Source organism: Cyprinodon tularosa, unplaced genomic scaffold, assembly GCF_016077235.1.
Source record: "Cyprinodon tularosa strain WSP-4 unplaced genomic scaffold, ASM1607723v1 ctg323, whole genome shotgun sequence".
Lineage (NCBI taxonomy): Eukaryota > Metazoa > Chordata > Actinopteri > Cyprinodontiformes > Cyprinodontidae > Cyprinodon > Cyprinodon tularosa.
The window spans coordinates 226,590-254,589 of record NW_024039034.1 but is presented as its reverse complement, the minus strand read 5'-3'; the positions used below and the strand labels follow the sequence as shown (position 1 = coordinate 254,589).

At 38.8% G+C, this 28,000-nt stretch overlaps 1 protein-coding gene across 2 annotated transcripts in view; it reads left to right on the top strand.

The window, feature by feature from the left end:
* Nucleotides 1–28,000, top strand: part of nkain2 (sodium/potassium transporting ATPase interacting 2) — a 134,660-nt gene that overhangs the window by 73,831 nt on the left and 32,829 nt on the right. For both annotated transcript variants that reach the window (XM_038293261.1, XM_038293260.1), the window contains one exon: nt 18,925–19,125. In XM_038293261.1, the coding sequence (XP_038149189.1) occupies nt 18,925–19,125 (201 nt within the window). The remainder of the gene's footprint in view (nt 1–18,924; nt 19,126–28,000) is intronic.

The following is a 28,000-nucleotide window of genomic DNA, read 5'->3' as shown; positions in this document are numbered from 1 at the left end:
AATTTATTCTGAATGTGGTAAGCCCCATAGCAACGTGACGTGATTCACCTGAGTACTTTGACCAGAATGATTACATGACACCTTTGTTAATTTGGATGTCTTAAAAGTTTTTATGTACTCACTATTATCTCGTTGTGAATCCAAATAAAGTACATTTAAATTCATAGGGAAGCGGCTGTTCCAACGGTTGCATTTCGGAATTCTCCCGAGTGGTGCCGAACTTTGCACAAGCGAATAAAGTAAATGTGATTGGTGGATTATCAAAGGAGCTGGATTGTTGTGGTGGAAGGTTTGCAGGCAAGTTTGGTTGTGTCGGATTTGTCGGAAGCATCTTGCTTACTTAGTGCTTGTAGGTTCCCAATGAGAAATTTCATTGGGACCCAGTAGCACTTAGATGACACTGTTAAGGAACGCTTTGGACAGCGGAAACATGCGAGAGGAGGAGAGTTTTGTGTCTGAGGTCAAGGATGAGTCTCCTCCATTTTATTTAGAGGAGCAAAGCAGGGAGGAAGATGTTGTGGAAGAGGATGCCAGAGCGGCAGAAGCTTGGTTTGGTGTAGAAGTCTTACAGCCGTACATGATTGAGCCCTTGCCTCGCAACGCTGCCAGTTATGTTAGCTCTACGCCTGCTGAAGACTCAGACGTCTATCCCTGTGAACACTGGGATGGAACTCAATGATAAAGTAAATTATTCTTATTTCTTATTTCAACCATTGCATATTTTAGCTGCGACATCTGAATCAAGATGCTATGACCAAATTAAATTTGATTGACAGATGACCTTTGATATATGATTGGCCGAATTTAGGTGTACAAGTTGACGTATAACTAACTGGCCCACATAAAATAACGAAAAAACCCAAACAGATTTTAAGACAGGAGTTTTTTTTTTAAATAGAAATTTTCTTCCTTTTGGGACAATATGGTCTGATAAAGGGTACATTTATATACATGTTTAAGCCAAAATGTTTGGAAATTTAAATATGACTTCCCTACGACTTTAAGATATATCTTTAGATTTATATATACATAAAAAATAAATATATAATGTATTCCTCACACATGTGATTTATATCATGTCATAGCGATATGACATTTCCTTTGTCCTTTCTCAATTTATGCATATTGCTCTTACTTGTCAGTATTCAGTAGACGAATGCCAGGATGTAAAATGAGATCTCCGTCAGCCTTGCTTTATTTCTTTCCCACTTTTTCTGACTCCCCCATGACCCCCATGCTTTGCTCTCTTCATCTCCACGTAATATTCCTTCCCTCCCTCTACTCAACCTATAATCAAGTCTTTTTCATGTTGCTGTGCTAAGTGCCATGTGAGTCTGTGTTACACACCTCTTCATCTCTCTCTAGATTCAGCTGTACCTCTTTGTCGAAGCTTGACAGTCAGGAAGCATGGTCCCTGTCATGATGGCACCAACATAAATGATCAGCAGCTTTTCATACTGCAGGCCTTTATCCGTTGGCCAGAACAGAGAACCATTTTGATTACTTTATTCACTGAGGCCATTAATTTGGATTTGCAGTATTAAAATGATAGTGACATCCTCCATTTTTCTGCATTCCAGAGATCTGTCGTCTGTTTATGAAATACAATGAGGCTGCTTTGATTTTTGCCATTTCATCAGTGACTCTTGGATTAGTGCCGTTGCTTTGATGCTATTTTCAGAGCAAACACCCTGTTTTATTTTTTTCTTCCATGAAAAGACCTGATATCCAGACTCAGCTCCCGAGCTCCGGCAGTGTACTTTTATCATAGCAGTAATCAGGCTGTTTGAAAGCGAAGAGAACGCCTGAAGCCCTAGATTCACATTCTAAAAACGGTTTATCTATGTTGCATTACAGAAAATATTGCAGTAAAGCCCAGAGAACAGTCCCATTTTTATTCATATCGACACTTGCGCCTGCTGAGTCCCTTTCTTTTTTCTTACAGACTGATGTCTCATCAGTTCACCTCAAAGATTATCTCTGTCTTGTTGTAGAACATTAAAGCCAGAAATATCAGCTGGGAAATTTGTCAAACACCTTTGACATTTTCTCAGGTGGTGATAAACAAAAGTTGGAGAGACACAGAGGAGACGGAGATGTGTCAGTTTGTCAGCTCAGATTGAGATTCTGAGGTCAGGCAAGATAAACAGAGAGTGCATGAACAGACTTACTATGATCATTGTAATGGAAACGAAATGGGTTTAAGGAATAGTGTGTTATTCCACTTATCAGTGAGTTTTAGACAACTGCTTAAAGGGAAGTCCTTTTCAATAACAGAAATATGAAAGATTGAGGATCAAAAATTGGCATTAAATACTGCACGGACATTAAATAATCCAATAAACAACTTAAATTTAGAGTTTGACCTAATTAGTCTCTATTAAGTCCCAATCAAGAAAATGTTTCCTATGTTAATCAGGTAGCTAACAAAATCACTGTATGATAAAGATTTAAACAACTTTTCAGACCTCGCTGATTGGCTTCCACAATGGATTTTTATCGCATCTCTCTCGTCTCTGTTACTCATGTCTTTTTCTCCTTTTCTCATGAAAAATCAATCATTCTGTCATATCACACACACTTTCACCACTTCAGCCAAGCTTTCACAAGCTTCTTTTTATATCCTTTTTAGGGGGATTTGAGAGTCTTTTAAATTCAAGACTTGTTAAACAGGTAATTATTTGTTAACTCTTACAGAGTAACTGGTCCCCAGTACCATGCTGACGTGTTCCCTTTTTGGGGAAGGCTTCTTCAGTTTTTGTAGGCAACGAGAGAAGAGACATTGGACCTCATGCAAGAACTGTTTTTATGCACAAATTTGTTCTTAAATTGTTATGCACAAGTGATTTAGGATAAAATGCCAAATTCACTATTTTTTTCCTATTTCTAATCTTCTTTCAGGTAGGAACACATTTTACTAGTGCTCCAGACGTGACATAGGTGTCTTATGCAATCAGACTGCTGATATCCAAACCTATAGCTTTTCACTAAATAACCACATTTGTTGTTACATAGAAGCATTGTCCATTTTAAAAGCCAGTATCAATTAGAATACATCATTATGTTTTATACAACTCTGCAATTGTAAATTACATTTTGATTTACTGATGAAAGAACTATCACTCCTCCTGCAGCTCTCAGTCAGCAGAACCTTAATCAACAAACTGGTAAAGTCTGTCTTCTTCGTCTTTCTGTTAATGAACACCATCTGACAAGTGCTGCAAGTTGTAACCTTATAGTATATGAAATTATTTGGGCCAAAATTATGCAGGTTTGCAATTCACATGAATGTGCGCTCATTTGCGCAGAGGTGGAATACATCAGGTTTACTGTAATCCTTTATGCAGTAATTTGAAGTTAGAAAGATTTGTTAAATCTGATGTGGAGCACTCGTTGGAGGCCACAGTAGGAGAAAAAGAGAAATTTACAACAGAAATACAAAAATGTTGTTGCATTAGGACAAGTGTCCCTTTTCACCCAGAGGGACTTTTAGGCTTTAAACTGCAACTTCCCTAGATCATTTAAACCATGGAGGTTCAATCATACCTCACTGGATTTTTAAACCCTAAAATCTTATTGCACTTTAATTCCTTTCAACAAATTTGTAAAATATATTAGTTGTAACAACATTCTCTGTCTTCAAAAATATGAAAAACAAGTTCAATCAGAAACAAAAACACAGCCAAAGTGCTTTAGGAAAAAGCATTTCAGTTTATTTATATAGTGAGAATTCACAACACATGTCATCTCAAGGCACTTTACAGATAAAAGTTTCTTCAAGGAAAACCAGTTGCAAGACATGATTCTCCTGGATGAGCTTGGGGAAACGATTTTCAGCTGCATTTAGCCTAAAGCATTCATAATTACAAATGAAAATTACAATTATAAATGAATATTAACTGCTTTACATATAGACAATTTGTTAATTCACAGTTGCTGGTGTTTATTTATGTTTTGAGCTATTTATGTTTAGGAGATTGTTGCATACTGCGACCCAGTCATATTTTTTTAAGATGTGGTTGGCAGTGCTGAGATCAAATGTCATTTTTTTAACAGAAGCGACTCCCCTCTGATATCACACCCCTGCGACAGAGTTTATTTAAGGAGCTGGTGCCTGTTCAGTTTCCTGTTTCCAGTGGCCTACAGCCGCGTTAAGGGCAAATTATACTTCTGCAACCGGAAACATCAAATGTCCTTGCGTCTGGCCCCGAACCAGTTTTGCTGGTATGCTTCTGCAACATCGGTCTGGAATTTCTAGGTACGCACAACAGTTTCCTGCCAAAGTGCAAGGGGGAGCCTATTTGAGACCTCGTGAGAACTTCGGCAGATGGTCAGGATAAGTTCTTCGGCGCCTGCAGCAGTGTTTATTTTCCAAAACAACATGTCTGAGGCATCATACAAGTGGTTGGACTTCTGAACCTCTTCGATCAACCTTTCGTTGTGGTTATCCTTTGTTGTTATTAATCCTCGTCTTTTAAAAATGGCGTGCCCCGGCACAGAATCGAGAAGGACGACCATACAGACAGCTGGAAAGGCATACCAAGGACCAATCACAGCTGCTTTTTGTCTGCGCACTTCCGCTTGAGGTCTGCGCAGGTTTGCGACCGCCCAACACGTAGTCAGGATTTTTTTTAGGTGTGCGACGGTTGTTGCAGAGCCTCTGCGTGGGGGCATGGTTGCTCACAGAGACAGATTTGACGGTTGCAGAGGTTATGCGTTAGAACTATGAATTGGCCTTAAGGCTAGACTAACCTGTTCTCATCTGAAAGCTATGCTAAGTAGCAACCAAATCCCTCTGGAGAAGTCTGAGCTTGTTGGACCGATTCAAACTACCTTTCCTATAATTCAAAAGGAGCCTCCAAAACGCATTGAATGCATTGTCCTTGAGTCATTGTTAATTTTTCACTGTAAACCACATTTATCTGCTGCTATTTTTGTCAAGGCTCGAAACCTTGGACCCAATTTTCAAACAGACAGATCTTGATAAGTTTAAACAGTCTTTATTGAACAGTCAGTGCGCGGCTGCTCGTCAGTTGGAGCAGAAAGGCTGGATCCACTGTTGAAACAGAAGCTCAGGTCAGTGACTAGAATTAAGAACTGATAACTACTCAGCTGTAGTCACTGACCTGGTTCAGAGTTGAGTCCGATCCCAGAGTGATGTGATGAATCCGATACAGAGATTGTCGTCCGCTTAAGGCTGGCGCAACCTCCGGAGCTCTGGCTGATGAACAGAGCTGTTGCCGACCGACGCCGAGGAGCCACGGTGCCCAGAAGGGAATGTCCATTCCGAAGTCGTACAGAACCAAGTTCAATAACCAGACGATCAGAGAGACGAAGAGGTACCGATGGGGGAATCCAAGCCATGGTCAGGAAATTAGTCCAGCTTTGGTAAGCCAGTAGAATCTAGTAATGAGTCCGGAACAGATCAGACTAAATGAGAGGACAGGGTAATCAGAACTATAATCAAAAGCTAGAGTTACTCTCACCAAACAGCTCGAATAATCTGGCACTGGTAGCCTGAAAACCCACAGTATATATAGGAGCTGGAACCAGGTGGAACTTTCTGTTCCAGGGTGTACACCTTATCTCACCTCTGGGGCTCCACAGCAATGATGAGAAAACAGGCAGAGCTAAACAGGTGGGAGGAATAAACAATCAAGCCAGCAACCAGTGCCAGGACAACGACAATTTTAAAGAGCACCTTACCTTAATGCATTAAGCATTAAAACTCATACATTACTCAGAGACTCTTGAATGAACTTTTAAACCCCCTTATCCCCATTTATTTGCTTTATTTACTTGTGCTTCTTTACAGTAATGTTTTAGAGTTTGCGTACTTATTAAATGTAATAATACTGTAATATTGATTATTAGCTACTAAAGGTACCATTGTATTTTAATACGTGGTCTTTTGTGGTTATTTTGCGCAGTGAACGATTTATCACTCAGGCTGGATTTACTCTTCTTTCAGTAAAATTTGGATGAACAGAGACAGATTTATTTGGTTGGTTAAATAATAAATCTGCTGATAGCATGGTCTAAATTACTAAATTGGTGGAGGCAACTAGATTTTAAACAGCCGGTCCACCAGTCCAACCTTTTATATAAGAGACTAAGAACCCCAGTAGTTAAGCAAATTACAGTTATAATCATTCTACTAATAAACATTAATTGGTTTTGCTCTCAGTTTTGAGTTATCTATTAGTTAACTGTAACTTCCCATTCTAGTTATACAACAACAGTTAACTCACTCATAAACCTAACATAGCCAGATTCTCGGTCACCCATTCTATTGATGTTTAAAAAAGAAAAAAAAAAGAGTTCAGATACACTAACACTAAAAATCAAAATTTATTTCAGATTTTTTTTTATTTAGTTTTTTTTACCTCAGTTTTTAAGAAATGACTTTTAAGTGATTTGATCTAAAGAGTTACTCTCCTTCAATACCATTTGTGAACTATCTACGTTTGATGGAGTTTTCAATCCAATGTGTATCTCCCCCATCCATAGGGGCCCTGTGGAGCCCCAGAGGCGAGATAAGGTGTACACCCTGTCTTGACAGTAATTTGAGTTTAAGCCAAAGATTTATACCACATATCAGTCTTTCACACCGCCATCCTACCTGTCACTCGCCAATGCACTATCTAATATAGCAGCAAGGCAATAAAATTAATCTGTAAAAAGATTTCTGTTGTGGCATGCCTGACAGGTTTGGAGAGGAGCCTGTGGATTTAGAGCTACCATCACTGGTGCTTACCGACACACTCACTCACATACGTGGACACTCATGGAAATTTGCGTGTGGCACACATACTGTATACATGCTTGCTCTCAGACAGCTAACTGTCAGGAGTCCAGTGCATCACATTAAAGATGTAGCCCCCCTCTGAGCATCAGATGACACCCGGGTGCATTGACTCACTCACACATGCAGCAGCTCAACTGTCATTCATTCACTGTAGAGGGTGGGGGGATTATGTGGGAGGTTTGTCTCACATTAATACTTTTTCTTTTAATTTTACATGTAAAAGTGTGAACATGTGGTGGATGTACATGCACCCTTGCAACATTCCAATTGCTTAACATGGATCTAATATTAAAAAAAAGCTTATTTAAAGAAGAATATCAGAGAGGTTTAGACAGGTTAAGGTGTGATAAGAATTGTTGAAGATGATGTATTTCAGATGGGAACAATAACAAAGTGCTTTTGAGAGATGAGTGTGAGATGGGATTGTAGGAGTTGAAACCCAAAGTTTGTGCTAGAAAAAAAAGGAAGTATTCTTTTTTATCTGTCACATGAATGAAAGAAGAATCAGAAATATCTCTCATATCAGTGTCATAACCAACATCAATGGATGTTGTCAGCTTATTGGAGCTTCTTACTGCTGAAAATAATATGACACTTAATCAAGCTGCAAAGCAGACAATCCATCCTGTGAGAAAGTAAAAAACAGATCACCGGCACCAGTCTGAATGCTAATAGCTACTTAATTTAACCCCCCCAATGCATCCATTCAGCACTGCCGATTGAGAGGATGAATGAGAGGATCCCTCACATTTAATCATGGACGTTCTTGTTAAAACATCCACCCCGATTCACTGAGTTAATCCATCAGCCTTGAGCGTGTTTGATCAATGGATGCATTTGCTGAAATCATGGCATGAAATTGCCTTTTTTTCCATCAACACCTCTCTAGCGGGACCTTTTTCTACTACCTAATTTTTATCATTTGAGTCCTAAGCTCCTGTTACTGGTGATTCGATTTGATTAGTCTGTGTTATCATAAAATTTGATGTGCAAGAACAAGCTGGTTGAACAGGAATGCCTGAGAAAGTGCCACAATCGAACCAACTTTTTCAGGTTATTGTTTGGTATTAAAGCTTTTGTATACAGCTTTTATTCATTCTTTTGTTTCCATACAACCATACAACTCACACATAAAATAATTTATAATCAGCATTAATTGTTGTCATTGTTTTTATTTACACATTTAAATAATTTAGGAATATTCTTATGATGTTTATCAACTGTATACTTTAAAATCAATGCCATGTCTTCTCTTGAAATCTCTTTCAAATGCAGCTTAAACACGCTATATTTCATCAATACTATATGGATTAGATTCATGTTTTCATGTACAGCACGATACTTACCAATGTTGTGCTGAAATGCAACAGTTGCTTCAACTGATATTTCGGTAGGCAATATTTTTTATTTATTTAAATATCATTAGCTACACTATATTGCCAGAAGTTTAGGGTCCAATCCTTTCATTCAGATGTAACTAATGTTATTCCATTTGGTGTTGGCCTAAACTCTTCTGGGAGGGCTTACAACATGATCTGGGATTGCTTTCATGGTAATATCTGACTGTAAACTACAAGATCATTTCCTATGTAAGGCCCTGCTGTTGGACAACAGGCTGTGTTTCATAGTTTAAGCTTTGATTTGTTCCAAAGGTGTTCTATAATGTATAGGTCAGAAACTGTGAAGTTCCTGTTGCTGCTTACTTTTTGCCCTGATGTTCCACCTTAGCCTGGCCAACCAGACTTATATGACATACACGGCATATCAGTCTGGTAAAGACCAGGTAGAGCCGGATTTTAAAGATGGGGGTAGCAGAGTCAGCCTCATCAGGTTTGAACCAATCAGATAACTGCAAATGTGATGCAGAAACATGTCAAGCCACAGAAAGAACTGAGTAACTGAGTATACACGGTGTTCTCTCCGTTACGTTCGTTATTGTCATTCTGGAGCTGAGAGTGACGCATCGTAAAGTTCTGCCTCCAGCGCTGTTATTGGTCCGACCAGGTCCTGCCAGAGTCAACAGTGATTTAACAGACTGAGTTAGGCTCTGTGTAGTACAGTCTAGTTGGCAAGGCTAGTATCACCAAGTATGAACTGAAAACCAGGATCTCCAAAATGACCTAAGAATAAAAAGTCCGTGGTGTGGTAACAATTATGATGTCTGTTTAAAGGTATAGGTGACAATCTTTTATTTCCTGTTTATGTGTTTATGTTAGCCGTACTATGTGCTTGTCTCGTTAGCTATGATTTTCTGCGCATGTGCACTTTCAGGCGTGTATGTGTGGTGAGCTACGGTTTCAGACAGTCATTGAAGCTCACCTTTCTCACCGCGGTTCTTTAAAAATGGTCAAGGGTTTTAAGAGAAAAAGTATCTACAACGTGCATGAGAAGCAAGGGAAGGCCTCAGAAGAGGCAGATATATCCCAGAATGCTTTGCGCGGAAAGCTCTCTTCGCAAAGCATAATGGGGTTTTCTGTTACAGCGGCCCGATGTTGCCATAGGTGGTTAATACCCAACAGCGGAGACTAATGACAAAGATGACGTTGGCAACGTGCAGTGACCATCTGCCCAAACAGTAAGCGATTGAGGGATTTAGGGGTTAGGGCTGATGTTAGGACACAGTAAGCTTGTATGAGCTATGAGAAGAGCAACTTTTAAAATGAGGGTGCATGAGGAGAAATGGGCTCATGCACGCATACAGGGTTTGTCATGTGCATTTTTTTTTTTTTAAGTGGAGAGGGTAGGTCTTTTCAATAATTCGTCAGAAATTTATACCTTTAACCAGTAGTTTGGATATTACATCAACATCCAGGTTGAAATCTTTCTTCAAATGGTGAAATTGTAACACTCTGTATAGTGTCATTATTTCTTCTTTCCCTCTTAGTTTATGCTTTACCAAAAATTACCTCTCTTTTGGAAAAAAAAAAAAAAAGATTTCTTGTATTGAGCTCAAAATGGTGAATTTAACCAAGATTTGGATTGTTCAAGAAAAGGCTTTCTTTGTTCTTGGTAAAAAGCTCCAGGAAATACAGTGTTTTTCACACATGGGTCTCACCTTTCTGGATTAAATAAGATATCCCTGTGAATCTTGTTATTTCTAATTCACACATAATAAAAAAACATTGATCAGAGACATGTTGGTGTGTGCTCAGACACAGCAAGTAGACACCAGGAGTCCGCATTAAGATGTTTTTTTGCGATTAAAATTTCTTTTTGAATAACATTGGATCTGCTGTAACACAAGGCAACATTGTTTTAATGGGTTGAAAGTGTTATGTGGGGAATTACAAGCAACCTCTTTCTGCAGCCTCTGCCCTACAAGAAAATTGGATGCCTCTAGAGTGCTTTAATTGTTTCACCATTTAAAAGATTGACAACATTAGAATGGCCTCGTCAGGGCATTTTATTAGAAATGGTAATGGGTTTGGTGAGGTTAAGGTCAGGGTTAAGATCTGGAGCAGACCTCAGCATTTTGTACCCTCCAGCAGATTTGCAGAGATAGACCCGCAAACAATTCCCAAACACCCTCACCCCCAACCAATCTGATACGAGAGAAGTGCTTTGAGCACTATGGGTTAAGACCTCATCTAACACCCATGGGAAATTATCGAAAACCAATGTAGTGAGATGCACCGTGACTGATTGTGTTGGTGTGAAATAACACAGACACAACCACATGGAGAGAGACAGCACAGAGAAAGAAAATGAAGAAAATGAGACAGAGCACTAGATACAGGTTCCAAAACTGACTCCAGAGAAATAAAGGAATATATTTGTTGAACTCTAGAGTGTTTACCAACTGATAATATAGATCTTGAGCAGTTAGATGTTTAGGGACATCATGTCATATGCCAAAGTTATTTAGATAGATGTGAAAATGAGGACTTTGCCTGTTTTTTCTTCTCATCAAAGCAATTAAGCCACCCTTTCCATTGCATTTGCCATTTGACGGAAACGTCGCTGTATTCCTAATTTTTGTATTCACGTGTGGGGTCTCTTAAGTTTTGACAATCGCCCAACCTTTAGATATTTATGCTGTGTCAACTCGCATTTAGCCACAATCTACAATATATATATATTCTCTTATTCTGATAGAGCAGGGATGTGAAACTCAACTCTTAACGCACTAAGAAATGGCCTAGTTATCTAGGTTTCTGTTAAGATCCCCATTATTACTTGTTTCAGCAGAGTCATGTTCAAAAGGTGCAGGACTCTGATATTGATATACACTGGAAAAAAATAAATTGAGGTAAGTATTTTTTTCTTAAAATAAGTCTATTTGATTTTGGATTTAGGAGGTAAAAGACACATTTTGCCAATGGAACGAGACAATTTACATTTAAAATAAGAAAACGCAATTGCATTGTCTTATTTGAAGTGCATATTATCTAATTATCTTATTTTAAGAGTAAAAATACTCATTCCATGGGCAAACTGTCTCATTTACCTAATCAAATTAAGGGTAAATATACTAAATAAAATGTCTTTACTTATTTGCAGTTTTTGCAGTGTACCAACACTAAGCGGTACATACATAGTTTTAAAATGGAAAATGCTTTTTGGTTTTTATTTTTTAAAATCAAAAAGGTGAGACATACACATGTATCCCCCCCCCCCCCCCCCCAGCTTTTGTAATTTCCTGCAACTTATAGCGCTTTGAAAATGCTATGTGTTGCAGGTAACTTAGTTTTAGTTTCATCTGAGATTCTTATCTTTTATATGTTGTCTTTGTCTCCTGAATGGTTAATGGAAAATGGCAATATTTTGTCTTAGCAAGCTTTCTTTAACAAATACAACATTGGTTGTGTGAAAATAATTATCTTAGTAACGTATAATCCCATCTGAGTTGTAGATTTCTGGAGATCCTTCTTCTTAGTTAACACAAGTCATAGCAGGCTTATTCTGTCATTCATGCTCTCCTTGACATGTCACTTTAGGTGAACAGGCATGTCTTTCTTTGTTTGGAGTTTTGACATGGTTGCAAATTTTAAGACAATTAACGAATTGTAGAGCCGTTTTATCAGCTTTCATAACAGTCAAAGATACTCATCATCAGTCAATCATCAGATGAAAATAAAAAAAAAGTGGAAAAATATTTGCTTCAAAAATGTTTTGTGGCCATCAAAATGCTCCAGTGTGATTTTTGGGGTAAAGTTGTGTAAAAGCAATAAGCACACTTTGGAATAATTTGGCACATTTGGAGAGGTTTGGAGATGCTGGTGACACCAGAAGTTAAAAGTCCCAAAGTTCTGGAACTGTTATACCTAGAGATCTGAAATTTTTCTGCATTTTTTTTTTTTTTTTTTGTGATATGAAGCAAAATAAATATAATACAATGACATATACCTATTATCAAGCATGTTGCTGTATTACTGCATTACATTACTGCTATTCAAAAAAGACCTATTCGTTTTTTATAAGAAAAAAATACAACTTTGAGTCATGTTTGAACTGATGCAGTTTAGGCTACATTTTAGTCACACTATTTTCATTTATGTTCTCAGAAACTAGAAGATTAGCTTTCAAATGGTGTATATCACATGTAATTTGGCCGTAGAGTTCATTAGTTATTTGCTTTTCCATTTGGGTATGCAAAAAGGCGAGGATTACTTAAAATTAGGTGGATGTTAAGAGGATTAATGCTCTATAACAGGCTTCTGTGGCATCAAAGACACTTTGGAGTCATACTTAGGCTACATTAGGCAAAGTTTTGCAAAAAAAAAAAATGCTTTTAATTTAATTTAAGAGTAATACTCCAATTTTTTTGTTTCCTATGTAGCAAAATTCAAAAGGACCAATTTCTACATTTTAAGGTAGTGTTTAGTTCCATATTTCTATGTTATTCAATCCAATCCATCCATCCTTCTACTAGGCTTAATCCCAAGTGCGGTCGCGAATGGTGCTGGTGCCTATTTCCAGTTGTCAATGGGCGAGAGGCAGGGTAAACCCTGGACAGGTCGCCAGTCCATCACAGGGCAACACAGAGATAAACAGAAAAAACAACCATTCAGACACACACTCACACCTAAGGAGACCAATTAACCTAACAGTCGAACTCCGTGCAGAAAGACCCTGGGCCAGGAATCAAACCCAGAACCTTCTTGCTGCAAGGCAGCAGTGCTACCCACTGTGCCACTGGGCAACCCTATTCAATCCAATCACCTTTATTTATTTTTTTAAACAAAAAATGTCCCCAATGTGCTTTTCATACAATCAAATAAACATCCAAACAGACACACACAAAAATGGACACAGAGGACTTATGTGGTGTTAAAAGCCAAAGAATAAAAGTGGGACTTAAGAAGAGACTTAAAACACAGACTGGAGCTGAATTTTGCTATGTACACTGGAAAACTGAAAAAAAATTGGTGACAAGTTAGTATAAGAAAGTCAATCATGAGAATTTTTTATATATATAAATGAACGGTACGAAAGAAAAAATTGCCTAGAAAATCTAGAAAACCTTATTTGGCAGAGTTCCTGGGTTGTGCATGTCTAAAACTGTTTTGTTTTTTTTTTTTTCCTGCTGGTATACACACATACACACACCCACACACAATTAGATTTTCTTCTATTTTCAATTTGTTTATGCAGTAATTGTTGACCTTACGCTCTGGGGTTCCAGGCATGATTAAAATGCTGCCACTTTTCCCCTTGTTGACTATCAGACAATCAGATGATAGACCATTCTGAGAGGTCTTTTTTTTCTTTCTCTCTGTTCTTCCACCTCCTGGGATTGGAAGACAAAGGAAAATATGGAGGTGGGAAATTGAGGGGAAATTGAGAAAGAGCAGTAGGCAGGGAGGCAGAAGGCCGGAGGCATATAGAGAAGGAGAGGTGAAGAGGAAGGCAGAGCAAAAACAGATGTGGCTCATTGAAGCAGTTCTAGCCCACAGTCAGAGACAGAGACCTGAGAGCATGAGTGCATGATCTTCCACTGGCACACAGGAAATTATCTCTGCTGAGTGTTACAGAGTGTGTTAGGTGAAAGAAGGAAAAAACATTTAAAAGTGGTTGTGTTTTCTTTTTTTCTATGTGCCTGCATCTCAATCAAATCATAAATCACAACAGAATAATATCTCGAGATGTTTCTTGAGCTATGACTTCATCCGCTGTGCAACATAAATTCAAACAAATTGGATCAATGCATCTCTGCGATTGCACAGCTGTTTTTTAATTTGTTTGTATTGCTCTGCTGGTAAAGGAGCTCCTTTGGCATTGTCTGCTACATCTCTTTATATCTGGAGGGTTTCATTAGTTTGTCTTTTTTGAAGATATCATTTCCACCTGTTCTGTTTGGATTGTAACATAAATGAGATAGAGAAAAACTGGAAATGAGCTAGAGACAGCATCTTATATTTTCATTAAGGCTTTGGAATATATTAGTGTAAAAGAAATACCACCATTTTTATATCTATATCACTTAAAACTGACACTTAACATGGTAAAGATTATTTAACATTAACAAAAATTAAAGTTACCATAAAATCTGTCTTAAATTTAAATAAATGTATGCTGCTTTCATAGGATTTGAGAAGGAAAGAAACTACCGGGTGTCAACACCACAATGCCAGGGGGAAAGACTTCAGCAGTGACCACAGAGACGTAGTTTTCCGTGCTGTTGCTCCCTGTGCAGGGTTTTAGGCTATTTCAAACTGTTTGATATTGACAGGATTTAAGTGCCCACATTCCCATGGGAGGAGCTTAGATGGAAATGTAATCACAAATGGAGAGTGTGCTGTGTTGGATATATTTGTACAAAAAAAAACATAAGATCTTTATCTCTGATTTTATTCATGTCTCGAGTGTGTTCATTTTTAAAATTTATGTTTGTATAATAGGGAAAAAAATGACTATGTGTGGGTTATTTGAAAGATTTGCCAATAGTTCTACTGTAGCACATTCTGCAAAGTTAAATATAAAAGTACCATCAGACTTTCAACAAACAACATTGTTTGGAAAGAGTCTACCAAAGTAGAGGTGTTAGTCTATAGAGCAAAGTGTTTGGTGAAAACAAAGAAAGCACTTCAGGATATTATAAGCACAGATATCATAACGAACATGATGGTGGAGTGATAATGAGTGTTCATCTTACTCCTCTCCATACCAAACTATTCTACAGTCGAATGAGGCCATCTGTCTGATAGCTATTATAGCCTAGCCTAAATTAGGTCATAAGCAGGACAATGACTCCAAGAACAGGAGTTACAACAGAATGCCTGAAAATAAAACAATCATTTTGAAGCAATGGCTTAGTTGAATTCCAGAATTCAAGAGACTATAACAGTTAAAAACGAAAGGAGTCAGAAATGTTGATTTGTCAATCAGCAAATTTGTTTCTGATGGGCAATAAGAAAGGCATTTCTGGATAATCTTAAAGGTCAATATTATTTAGAGCGGGTGAAATGAAAAGATTGCTTTAAATTAGGTTTAAAGTAAGTTAAAAGTAGTCTTTACTGGGTATCTTGATCTGATCTCTACTGGCAAACCTAAGAATCACTTTGAATTAACATATTTTGTGGATATCTTACATTTGAAGTGGGATCTAATTAAGATTATTCCTAAACTGATACATTTTGATGGTAAGAAAATAGTTATGCTTGTTTTCATTGAGATTAAATATAAAATATTTTTAAGAACTGTTTACGAGTAAAAGAAAAAAAATTCTAGATACACAAATCCCAGATCTTAAAGAAGGTTTTTTTGTTTTTTTCCCTAAGTGTGTCTTTAGAAATCTAAATTCAGCTTGTGGGATTGTGCAATACAGCCTTACTCTTTAAGCAGAAAACCACACACATAAACAGACAAGCTAGGATGGATGGATGGATGGATGGATGGATGGATGGATGGATGGATGGATGGATGGATGGACGGACGGACGGACGGACGGACGGACGGACGGACGGACGGATGGCAGTGTACTAAGCCCTCCCTCTACACACTTTGGAGGAATTGGTTCCCTCATACCGATTCCTGGTAGTCAACATAACAGAGAAGATCAACTTAACCGGAAACCTCAAAGCATTGCTGACGAGTGACCAATAGAGATTCCCCTTTCCGAGGATTCTCAGGTACAACAAACTGAATCAAGCTGCAAGTGACCTTCTACTCTGCCTCCATTGAGACCTTTCTGGAACAACCGGGTGCAGGAAGGCCCCGAGAAGGATTCCAGACATGGCACAGAGAATATGTGCCTTCTTTCCTCCCTGAAGGAGATCATCAGCACCATATGTCGTCCTCAAAAACCACTACCCAGCACATCACCTGTATGGACCTATGCCCTCTGACAAACGCTACAGGCTCACACTATCAAACTGAAGAATCATTTTTACCCTTGGGCCATTAGATTCTTACTCTCCTAAATTTGCAAGAACATTAACAAACCTCCTTGGAGATCATGTGCACTATAAAAATGTATTTATTAATACACCACACACTCTCACCACAAATGCATGCCCACACACATAAACAATTGCACATGTACTGTGCACACAGAATAAAAAATAGATCATTTGTGGGATATTTTTGTTTCTTTTCTGTTTTCATAATTACTATCCATTGCCTATTTATTTTCTTTTTCTTAAATTTAGAGCAATAAGGGTGAAACTGTTTTTATTGTATCTGACATCTAAGGACAAAATATGCACTACCGAAATACTTTGAATAGAGAAAATTCCCTTCTTATTTTCAACTGCTTTATTAGTGCGTGTTTTTTATTTTTCATGAAATATAATATTTTATATTTAGAAACTGCTTCATGCTGTACTAAAACCAAAGTTTAGGTATGGTGGTTTTTTTTGTTGTTTTTTTTTTGTCCTAATGGGTTACAGGCTTTAGCCATAAATAACTACAGAGCGGTCTGACCGCATTGTGGAACATTTTTCCTCCTATTCACACTTTCATTACCCTCACAAATAAAGAGCATTCAACAGAATTAGCAGCACTGAATCCTGCCTGATCTTAATGACATTTTCCAAATTCTGCTTTTAACTGTGGATTACATTTGTTTGTGTGTGTGCGGTTTTTAAATAGGCTCATTAGCTAAAAGCGCTGATGGATAATACCTCAGTGAAATAATTACTAGCCCTTTCCTGGCCCCTTTTAACAGAGAGTAAAAGAGAGTGTGTATAGAGAAGGAATGAAGGAAGGGGGTGTGAAAAAGAAAGGTATATAAAAAGAATTGGGGAAAGGAAAGAAGGCAGTGGCAGAGAGAGGAAGAATGATGGCAAGGATGAAGCAGGGGAAAAATGTTGAGACTTTATTCATTATAAAGAGGAGCACAACAAGGGGAGATGGCATTAATCAGAGCTCTGTGCTAATGGGGCATTTACTCATTATAAAGAAATAGAGAGAGGCCGAGAAAGAAAAAGGCAAGAGAGAAAGGATGGGCTGAAATGCAAATTAATTGAAAGTGAACAGGGGTAAAAATAGGGAGGCTAGTGCAGAAAGGTGAAAGAGTCAAGTGTGTTTGTGGCGAAGCCTGAGCCAAATGTAAAGTGTGAAATGACATCCTCCGAAAATGATCAGGTTCCAGCACCCTGTTTAAATTCCCTCTCAAGGGATTAAAGATGAATTAAGTAATTTAAACAGAATGGCAGTATATGAGTGTGAGTATAAAAATTACAACTTCCCAGCGTTTATTGGAGAATGGCTGCAGGCTATAGTTTTATCACAAATGGCACAATTTCTGGGAACAAAAAAGCAATTTCATTTCAATGGAAAAACACAAAAAATATGGCTTTCATAATGGTTTTTAAATCATATCAGGACATTTTTTTTTCTTTCAACACAGAAGCCATTCATTCAGCTAGTAGCTGATTGAACAGGTTTAATGCCTGTTAGCATGGCTTTCTCTGGAAATCTCTATTTTTTGCAACTAACTGTTTATTATGTGTTTTAGTACGGCAGCTATAACTAGTTGCTTGGATATCTTTAACCCCTACAATTGAAAAGAGTAATTTGGAACCTGATCAAACACTCCAGCTGACTGTGCTGTTATAAAATAAAATTATAAAGAAAATCTTACAGAAAAAATTCTAATAAAACTTCCAGTGAGGAAAAAAACAACAACATTTTGGGCCGAGAGCTTTATGTAAAATAGTTTTGATTTTTTTTTTTTTTTTTTTTTTGTGGTTTTGAGCAGATGTATCTATGAATGTGATACATCTGCTCCAACTGTGGACTGATCATGTTTGATATTATTCACTCAATACTGTTCTCTGAAATGATCCCGTTTTTTATTTGTTTTCTAATTCACTGAGTGTCCCTAAAATTTAGCAAGCCTTCCATAAATACAATCGTTTCCATATTCTTTCTCCTTCTTTTAAATTTAGCAACATGTTAAAACACATTTTTCAACATGTATTTCACATCATGTTATATCATGTGGTTAATCCTGTTTGCCAAATTTCATATATTCTGCTATTGTTTTCATCTGTGATGTTTGTTTTGATGAAATCTGAACTCTTCTTTACATAATATTACTATTCATAACTCAAACTAACCTTTAACTAAATTTCTTTTAATGATTGTTTTAAATTAAATCTGAATAACTGCTATGACTAAGTTATGTCCTTAATTATCAGGAGCATTTGGTATGGGTGTAAATGGGGGTTCAGCATTGGTCAAAGTTACTATGCAGAAAATGTTTTGACCCTCCTACTGTAGTACTTCATCCCCCCTAGTTTGCAGTTTTCTGCATAAATCCTTCTGTGCTACCTCAAACCAAAGAAGTTGCCGTTTAGTTGCTGACCCTTACATGACACCACAGACAGACAGCCTCTTTTCTCTCTCTCCCACTCAAAGACCAGCGAGCAGCCTTTAATGATCTCCAAACCAGGCTCTACATCTGTGTTTTTCTTATTCTCTCTGACCTCCTGTCATTCTTCCATTTCCCTGCCTAATGTACACGACTGCATATAATTCAGATCTAAACTAAATCATCATTAGAATAATAAACTCCTCATCTATTTTAAGTAACCTCTACAATCCAGTTTGTTTAAACTTGCTCCGACTTTCAGCCTGTGCTCACCTCTATCTTAGGATGTAATTTAACTCACCTTCTCTCCGTCTGTCTCTGACCGTCTGCTTGCCTGTCTTTCTTTTTTACTCCCCAGGAGTCTGACCTTGTCCTGACATTCAACCTGTCAATGCATCGCTCCTGGTGGATGGAGAACGGACCTGGTTGCAGAGTGACACCCATCACCCCCCCTCCATCTTGGGCACCTGAGGACCACAGATATATATCTATATCTGGCTGTCTGATAGACTTTGAGTTCATAGAAGTGGCTCATTCCTCACTGCAGATACTCCTGGCTGTGAGTATTTCTCCTTAACACAGTTTCTCTTAAATCAGTGCAAATACATTTGGTTGGTAAAGGCCTTAAAACAAGCTAAATTGGTGAGATAATAGCAAGCTCTTCTGTAAGTACAATTTATGGTCAATCTTAAATATTATGCATCTATCTTACATAAGCATATCTTAGCTAATGGCTGGGAGCAGAGTTTACATCAATAAATAAAGGCAGCCGGGGAGAAATAGCAAACGCCTTAGTTTTTTGTTTTTGTTCATCTAATGCCCATCAGGGGAAGTAATGATTGATGTAAGGATTTTATGTAGAAATTCATAACATTTTTGTACTTCATCTCACTACTCTTACATACTTACATATTCTAAGGCATGTGATAAAAATTTATTTATCATTATAAATATGCATTTCCTGCTTTTTTAGCCAGATCCAGGACTGTCTTGAGATATAGCGTTTTAAAGGAGAAAGACACAAATGTATAAATGTTTTTTTTCTCATATTAACAGGCTAATTAATTACATGATTAAAAAATTTTAAATTACAACTGTTTTTGACCAAAATATTTACACTTTTTATTTGGCACTTTTAGGTTTTAAATGACAGATGTGTTGGCTCATTTCAATCTCTAGCTTTTTTGATCATCTATGATATTCTGTAGAAAAATGAACCCCGTTTGCTCCACCCCTTTAAGAACCACAGTGAAGATCATTCAATCATAGCTTGCTCTTTTCTATCTTTGCAAAAATCAGGTAGAATCGTAAAAAAAATGTCAGTTACTGCAAACTGTGTAATCCAGCAAACCTATTCAACCTACAGTATAAGGCAGAATTATCTGTAATGAGATTAGATATGCATCATTATGAGATGAATTACATATTACTTTACATATTAATTTTTAAATTAAATGTAGAACCTGACAAAACTGGAAAAAGCCCAAAATCAATAGACTATATTATTCATGTTTGGGATTCATAGGGATTGCATCACTGCTGTTTTTAACTGAATATTTCTGTAGGAAATAGCCTGAATTTTCTATTAGATGATTTTAGTTACATGTTTTTTTAAATAAATCTAAACAATAAAGTCAAGTAACATTTCTGTGATATGTTTCTTATTATTTATATTAAGAGCAAAGTCACACCAGCTTTTTTATTGTCATTACACTGTCACAAGTAGAGAGCAACGAAATTAACTCTCTGCATTTAACCCATCCCCTTGGAGAGCAGTAGGCTGCCATAGTGCGGCGCCCAGGGAGCAGTGTGGGGTTAAGGGTCTTTTACTCAGGGACCCAGAGGGGAAGTCTGTGGGAATGGGACTCAGAACCTCAGAATTTAAAGCTCTGTGCCCTAACCATTAGGCTGCCACTCCCCCATATTTCCCCCCCACACACCTTTTTTTTAGGCTTTGCAGTGATACAGGTCACCAGTTAAACAGGATATTTCTGTAATGTTAAAACAATCGCAGTGTAATGTAGTATATAACAGAAGCAAAGTTTTCAAGCTCTAAAATTTTTCTGTAAATTTATGTCAGGGGACAATTAACTATAAATTTTGGTAAATTTTTGAACATGTTAAGGCCTTCAAAAAGCAAATTAATTTGTCAGGAGAAAAATTTAAAAAAGGAAAACAAGAGAAATAGGAAAAAACACTAAAATTACAATAGGCCTTCGCAAATTAGCAGGATTAAAGATGTTAGCATTGGTAACAGCCTTCTCAGTGTGTTTTCTAAGAAAGTTGACCTAACCATAATATTTCCCTCAGGAACAACTTCCACACTGAAGGGTGTTGTTTTTAACCTCACCTTATAGAGCTTAAGGTTTTGTCATATCAGCCGATTTTCTGGTGCATTACTAGCTTTAAAATTTGAATTAAACCATTGAAAGTGGGATTAAATAATCACTTTGGAGATGCTTTATGAATGACCCACAGGTTCATAATACAAACTTATTTCGAGGAGTTCCTTTTTGCTTGTTACAGCTGTGCTTCGTTGTAAACTCCTCCCCTCTCCATTAATTAAAAATGCTCTCGAATGCTGTCTAAGAGTATTTGAACATGTGCTTAGATATGACTCATTCACTCCAAAAAACATACTTTTTCAAGCTTCTAAACATCTGAATACCAGTCAGTTTTTTAAATAATCCTAGTTTTGTCCTTGAAGTGAATTGGTTTTAATATAAAAAGCTTCTTTTTAAAGGTTTGCAAGATGTTTATATATTTTAACTGTAAAATATACTCCAAATTATTGTATATTCACCTGCTCTTTGATGAATGTTGAACCGATGTTTGTCACTCTGACACTGTGTAGTACTGGAACATGCATTGCTGAAAATCAAGACCCTTTTTCTATTTGAGTTCTTTGCAGAAAAAAAGTGTTTTGTTTTTATTTTCTTGTCGTTTTTTGTTATTTTGTTTTTTTGTTAAGCACAGAATTAAATAAGCTTTAGACTTTTCCCTCTCATTTATATACAACAAGCTATTAATACGCTCCTGAGAGAGTGTACTTAAGTTTTCCATTAGCCTTCCTTCGTCATGTTTAATTGTTTTAAAATCAAATATCTGCTCTCTTATGCTGCATTTATTCACAATTTAATATTTTTTCCCTCTCCTTTGTTGTCAAAATGCGATACTTAAACACATTAGACCAGAGAACAGGGAGACAAAGAATGAGCAGGAAGGAAGGAGACCTGAGATTTTTCATTTCAGTATCTCCTCTGTAGCCCAACTTTGATTTTGCAGAATGCTCCAAAAAAAATTGAACACTTTCACCAATAAACAAGCTGGTGTTTTTTTATTTTGCATGTCTGCATCATGACGAATGTCTGTCTTTTTGCTGTTTTTTTTTTTTTGCTGGATCTTTCTCCCCTATGCACTGCTGTTCCCTCTCATCATGTGCTTACTGTGTCTCTCTGTAAATCGATAGTGGTACTTATAGTGTGGCTGAGTGCCAAGCTACCAAACAGCTTTACTACTGTCTCACAATAATTGGTGTGTTGAAACACTGTCATGCTCCCTGAGCACAAACTCAACGGTCTGACGGGTTCAACGGTTGACTGGCTGCCTGGTTTAGGGCTAAGTGAGTGGTTGGTGTTTTTATTGGGCTGCATAATGAACTGAAAGACTAGGTGTCCTTATGTGTACCAGCAAGCTGCCTGATTTTCAAATAACTGAAGGAGGGAATTTATAGGGAATGGTTGTCAGTCTAAATATTTCAAGAAAACAGCTCATGCACACAGAATGGAAAAAAAAGACATCTCAAATAAAGTCATGTGGACAGCGTGTTGTGGGAAATGATACCCAATGAGGCATAGAAGCTGTCAAAATGTTATCTTGGGTATTATTTTGTTTAGGTTGGTGGTCTATTGGGATTTTTTTTTACTAGTTTCTCTTACTAACTGGATCGCTGTCTGTATAGCTTTTGAATTACAGACTTTCAACATATATTTACTAGTGTTGCGCCGATGCCATTTTTGGCCCGGAGACAGATACCCAATACCTGGCTGTGCAGTTCTGACCGATACCAATACCATGCCGATACTATCGTATGGAAAAAGGAAAAGGAGAAAGACTAATACAAAGTGAATCCAGTAGAACTTTTTTATTGCCTACCTGGAATGGGTGGCAATAGTTTAATAAACGTTTGGCTCGCAAAATGGTATTGATGCCTTATTTGTTGGTACTCGCCTTTACCAATACCACAATTTTAGTGCTGTATTGGGACCCTTCCCGATACTGGTATTGGTGCAACACTAGTATTTACTGCTTTAAATCTATTATATTTTACATTTCTAGAGGTTAACTAAGAATGCTTCTCAAATGTTATTGATTATTTGTCAAATGCCGTCTGTATTATGCTTGTCTTGTGACTAGTTAATAGTAAAATACAATCATAGTCAATAAATTTGGGTATTGTTGAAAGTGTTATTTTAGTAACTCAATTAAGTCAAAACACATGGATCAGTTACACACAAACTGTTTTTCAGAGCCTTTATTTATGTTATATGTGATTGTAAATGGCCTGTACTTACATAGTGCTTTTTCAGTCAGGAGACTTGAGCAAAGTGCTTTGCACCGCATTCAGTCATTCTGTAATCATACTGACAGCTAAAAAAACACCTAAATCTTACATCACACTAAAGAGCTTTAGAAAACACACAAAGATATAAAACAAACTTTAATAGCTGTTTAAATGTTACTATTTTAAGACATTTTAGATTTTCTAATTTATTGAACATGAAATACATTTTTTAGCTGTTAGTTTTTATTTTACAATCTTTTTCTTATTTTTTTTTCTTATATCTCATTCAGATTTTTGAAGAATTAAATTTTCAGTTTTCCCTTATCATTTCATGAAAAGGAGCAGAAATGAACATCTGATATTTAACACTCTTTTCTTTTGCCGCTACTTAATGAAAATGCTGCGTTTTGACTTAAATTACTGACAAAAGATAGTTTCCAATCAGTTTCCGATTTATGGAGCTGTGTCTGTATACCCTGATTAGTTTTCTGCAGTAAATGAATACCTTATCTTTATTCTGTAATTATCATTGGTGCTGAGACAGAACAGGAGTCCTTTTGGGCCATTGCTACCAGGCTGTAGCTTACAGAGTATGCCTTTGATCGCATCTTTCTTCAGCTGTGTATTGCCTGCTGATCGACCGGGAAGGTTGATAATTAAATTGGGGAAAAAGGAAAAATATCTAAGTAAAGGCTTTCTACTTACTCAATGGTGTAGTAATTGCAGTGATTAACCCAAGTGGAGGATCTAATCAGTGAAATCACCTACTGTTGTTTGTGTTGTTGAAGAAAATCTATTTGCAGTCAAGCTTTCTGTGCACACGTCTAAATAAGTTGGACAAGGAAAGATTTTAAGTTCTCACAAAGTGATCACCGAATGGTTCTACATTTTTAAGACAGTAAGTAATACAAGCCACAGTCATTTAAATAAGTGAGTCAGTTTGATTTAAGTAACACATATAAATACTGTCTAATAGGTTTAGGTTCTAAAATCGACAGAATCACAAGAATTATTCTTATCATCTATATTTTTCTCCTGCTATGACATTTAGCCTTAGAGATGCCCCGATACACACGCTCACACATATTTTATATATATATATATGTATATATATATATATATATATATATATATATATATATATATATATATATATATATAAACAGCAATACAGTTACAGCGATTTGATTAATGAAACAATTTTCATTAGGACCCAGTATTCGAGGCGGACAAAAACTTAGATTCTTCAAAACTTTCATCAGAAACAGAACCGAGGAGAAAAGCGTGGGTATCTAAGGCAGGAACTTCTGCAGGAGGAGACAACCAGTCAGTGACCACATCTATCTGGTGGCGGATGATAATGAATGTCTGAGTCACTAACCTGGTCTTATAGTTCAGTCCAAGTCAAGAGGTTGGTTCCAGCCTGTCGGCTGCCAACGCGACACAGCGGGTGCTGCACAGTGTGTCTCAGATGCTGATGTGGTCGGAGGACAGGCAGGGGATCAGAACCAAGCAGAGAAAGGTAGGCAAGATAATCCAGAGGGCAACGCCATAGCCGGTATCAAAGATGTGCTCAGGGAGGGGGGGAGCTGCGCGGCATGGTTGGGTGCGGGTCTTGGGTCCTGTTTTGGGCTCCGGTTTTTCCGCTCGCACTTCTCCTCTTGCCTATTTATTTTAATTATAATTATTAATTAATTTATTTATTTACCTATTTATTTGTTTTTTTTTTTTTTTTTTTTTTTTTTCTCTTCCTCGGTGGGGGGGAGCGGTTGCGGGCGGGTCGGTGTCTGGTGTCCGCTGTCGCATTGTGGGGGCCCCTTTTTTTTTTTTTTTTTTTTTTTTTTTTTTTTTTTTCTTTGGGGGGTTTGGCATGTCTGTTTTCTCGGGGGGCAGGCGGGCCTGCTGGGGGGGGGTCCGGCGGGCGGCGCGCCGCTGGTGTGGGGGGGTCCGGGCGGCTCCGGCGGGGGTAGTGTTGGGGGGCCGGTCTGGGCGGGCTGGCTGCGCTGGCTGGGTATTCGGGTGGGTTTTCCCTCCTGGAGGCATGGCGGGGCTGCTCTGTTCCCACTGATCGCGGCGGGTGGGGCTGCGGGGCGGGTGTGGGCCTGGGGTGGCTATGACCGGCGCGTGGTGGGGGGCCGGGGCGGCGGAGCTGCTCTGGCCGCGTGTCGGGGCCTGGTGCGGGCTGCAGGGGGGGTGGCGGACGTGGCTGGGCTGCTTTGGCATCGTCCGGTGGGGGGGCGGCGCGGTTCGCTCCGCTCTGGCTTTGTGCTGCCCCTCGGGCTGCTGGGGGGGGTGGTTGCGCCGGCTGCGGTCTGCTCCTCTTGCGGTTTTGCGCCGGGCGGCTTTTCTGCTCTCGGGCTGATTCTGTGCGCGGTGTGTTTCGTTGCGCGCTGTTGGCATCGGTCTTGGTGGGGTGGGGCTGCGCTTTTGGCCGGGGGGGCGTTTTGGGGGGGGTCCCGCGGCGCTCGTGGCCGGTTCGCGGCGGATGCGCATGGGCCCCGGCCGGGGGCGGGGCCGTCTTAGTGTTTTCCTGGGTGGTGCGGTCGCGGTGGGTGTTGCGGCCGGTCGCCGGGGCTTGGTGCGGGGGGCGGGGCGTGTTTCGGTGCTCTGTGGGGCTGGGGCGTTTCGGTCGGCGCCGTGGGGGGGCTGGTGTTCGGCGCCCGGCCCTACTTCGGGGTGGCCGGCTGCCGGCGGGGCCCGCGGACTCGTCCCCGCGGCTCCCCGGGGCGCCGGCATGGCGGTGGCTGGGGGGCTTCCTCGTGGCTGTCTCTCCTCCTGCCTTGGTGGGGTCTGATTTCCGGGGCTGGCCCCGCCTTGGTGCCTTCGCTTCTGGGGTCCCCTTGGGCGCCTGGGGCTTTGGGTCTCCCAGCGCTGGACTCAGTGCTCTGGGGGGTGTGCCTCTCCGGCTCTCCACAACCACTATTGAGCATTTTTTTCTATGGTTAAAACTTTACATGCACAAGTTCACCCTCACAAACAACTACAGGTGCTAGGCTTCAGGTACTTAGAGATTCACTTCCAAACAGAAACCCCACATTCATATCTTCAGGTAACACAGAGTACATGTCAGACTTAATAATATTACTTTAGTGATAGTTTCAAGGTGTTTGCTTTATTGTATATCTCGTACCATGTTTTTTGGTTGTGCTGTTCTTTTTTCTTTTTTTTTTTTTTTTTTTTCTCCATCTCATTACAGGTGTTGAAGCAGACTGAAAATGTTTTGTCATTGTCTCCTTCCTATCTCCTCTTTCTTTCATCTTTTGTCCTGTTTTTTTCTTTTTCCTTCTTCTTCTTCTGTTTTTCTGCTCTACTTACATTGCAGTGTCCATATGAACTGTAAAACTCCCTGCATAATTATAATAAAGCAATTTATATACATGAAACAAGTGGAGCGGTATGGCAATTGCGATACCGCTACACTTGTGAAAGTAAAATCTGTTGGGCTCCTTTTGGCATCAAGACAATTATTCTTATTGCCACCTTGCCAGACAGGACACTGTAAAAAAAAAAAAAAAAAAAAAAAAAAAAAAAAAAAAAAAAAAAACAAAGATGTGCTCAGTGGTCAGAGCTAGCTGAACAGAGATCCAAAGATGTTCCGAGGGCAAAATCAGACAGAGTCAGGTAACAGTTCCAGGTTCAGTACATAGGCAGACAGAGATCCGGCAGGAGTCAGAAGACAGGTCAAGCAAACAGGTCAGGCGGGGACATGCAGGCTCAGAGGTTGAGATGCAGAACCGGTCATGATCAGGAAATCAGAAATGCAGGAATGCTAGAAAATTTGATTAATCTGGCACTAATGACTGGTCTGAAGGCTGGTTAAATAGAGACTGAAGTAGGTGGAACAGATGAGTGGTATTGAGAGCTGGGCAGAGCTAAGCTGGTGAATGATATGTGTAATCAGACCAGACATCAGTGCCAAGATCATGACAAGTGATGCCTTTAGTCACACGGCAAAGTGTATAGTTATTAGAACAATATCAGATATTGGTCAATACGCTCAGCCCGTTGTAGCTGTATCAGATTGGATCATTAAAAATGGATTTGTGCATATCTATTTAGCCCCATACAAAACAATATGCATTCTTTAAGACAATATATTAAAATGTAAATCACAGTTTAAACTTTAACAAAAAGTTTCTTAAATGGATCTTTTTTTTTTGTCCTGGGTGCTGCTTTTAAGAAAAAAGTTAAAAAAGATTTAATAAAAAAATAAAAGCAAAGGATGGGTAAACTTACTTACAGAAGTTTGCTGCAGATAGATACATATTCCCGAAGACTGATAGATCATCAATGAAGCACAAAGGACAGGGTGAGACATAGGATAATGAGTCTCTCATCCTTCCGCACACATTTCCAATCGCACAGGCCAAACCTGGATACACCTAGGGTGCGCCCCAAACCCTGATAACAAGACTGCTGGGCCACCTGCCTGAGACTCACCCCCCACCCTGTCTTGTGCCACCCGGGCCGACACCAATAAGGTGCTGACTGAGGCCAAGGACCCTCCAGAGATCTCTGAAGAAAAAACAGAATTGAGTCCCAAAGCCCATCAAGTCCCAGCCACCAGGCCCACCCACCTGACAAGGCAACCACCAATCAGTGCAGATCCCGCTGGGAGCCAAAGCCCCAAACTCATTTGAATTTTTACAAAATAAACTAAATGTCACTGAGGCTAGAAAGTAATGCAACATTAAGGCCAAGCTGTATTCAGTCCAGGCTGTTATCATTCAATTATCACGGAAGAGAAAGAAAGGGGAATCCACAGCACTGAAGAATTGAATGTCAGTCAGGCAAAACAAATGTCGTTCTTCACAGCCTTAATCCTGTATGTACTGAATAAGTAAAAGCCTTTCATTTTTCGGTGTTTCTA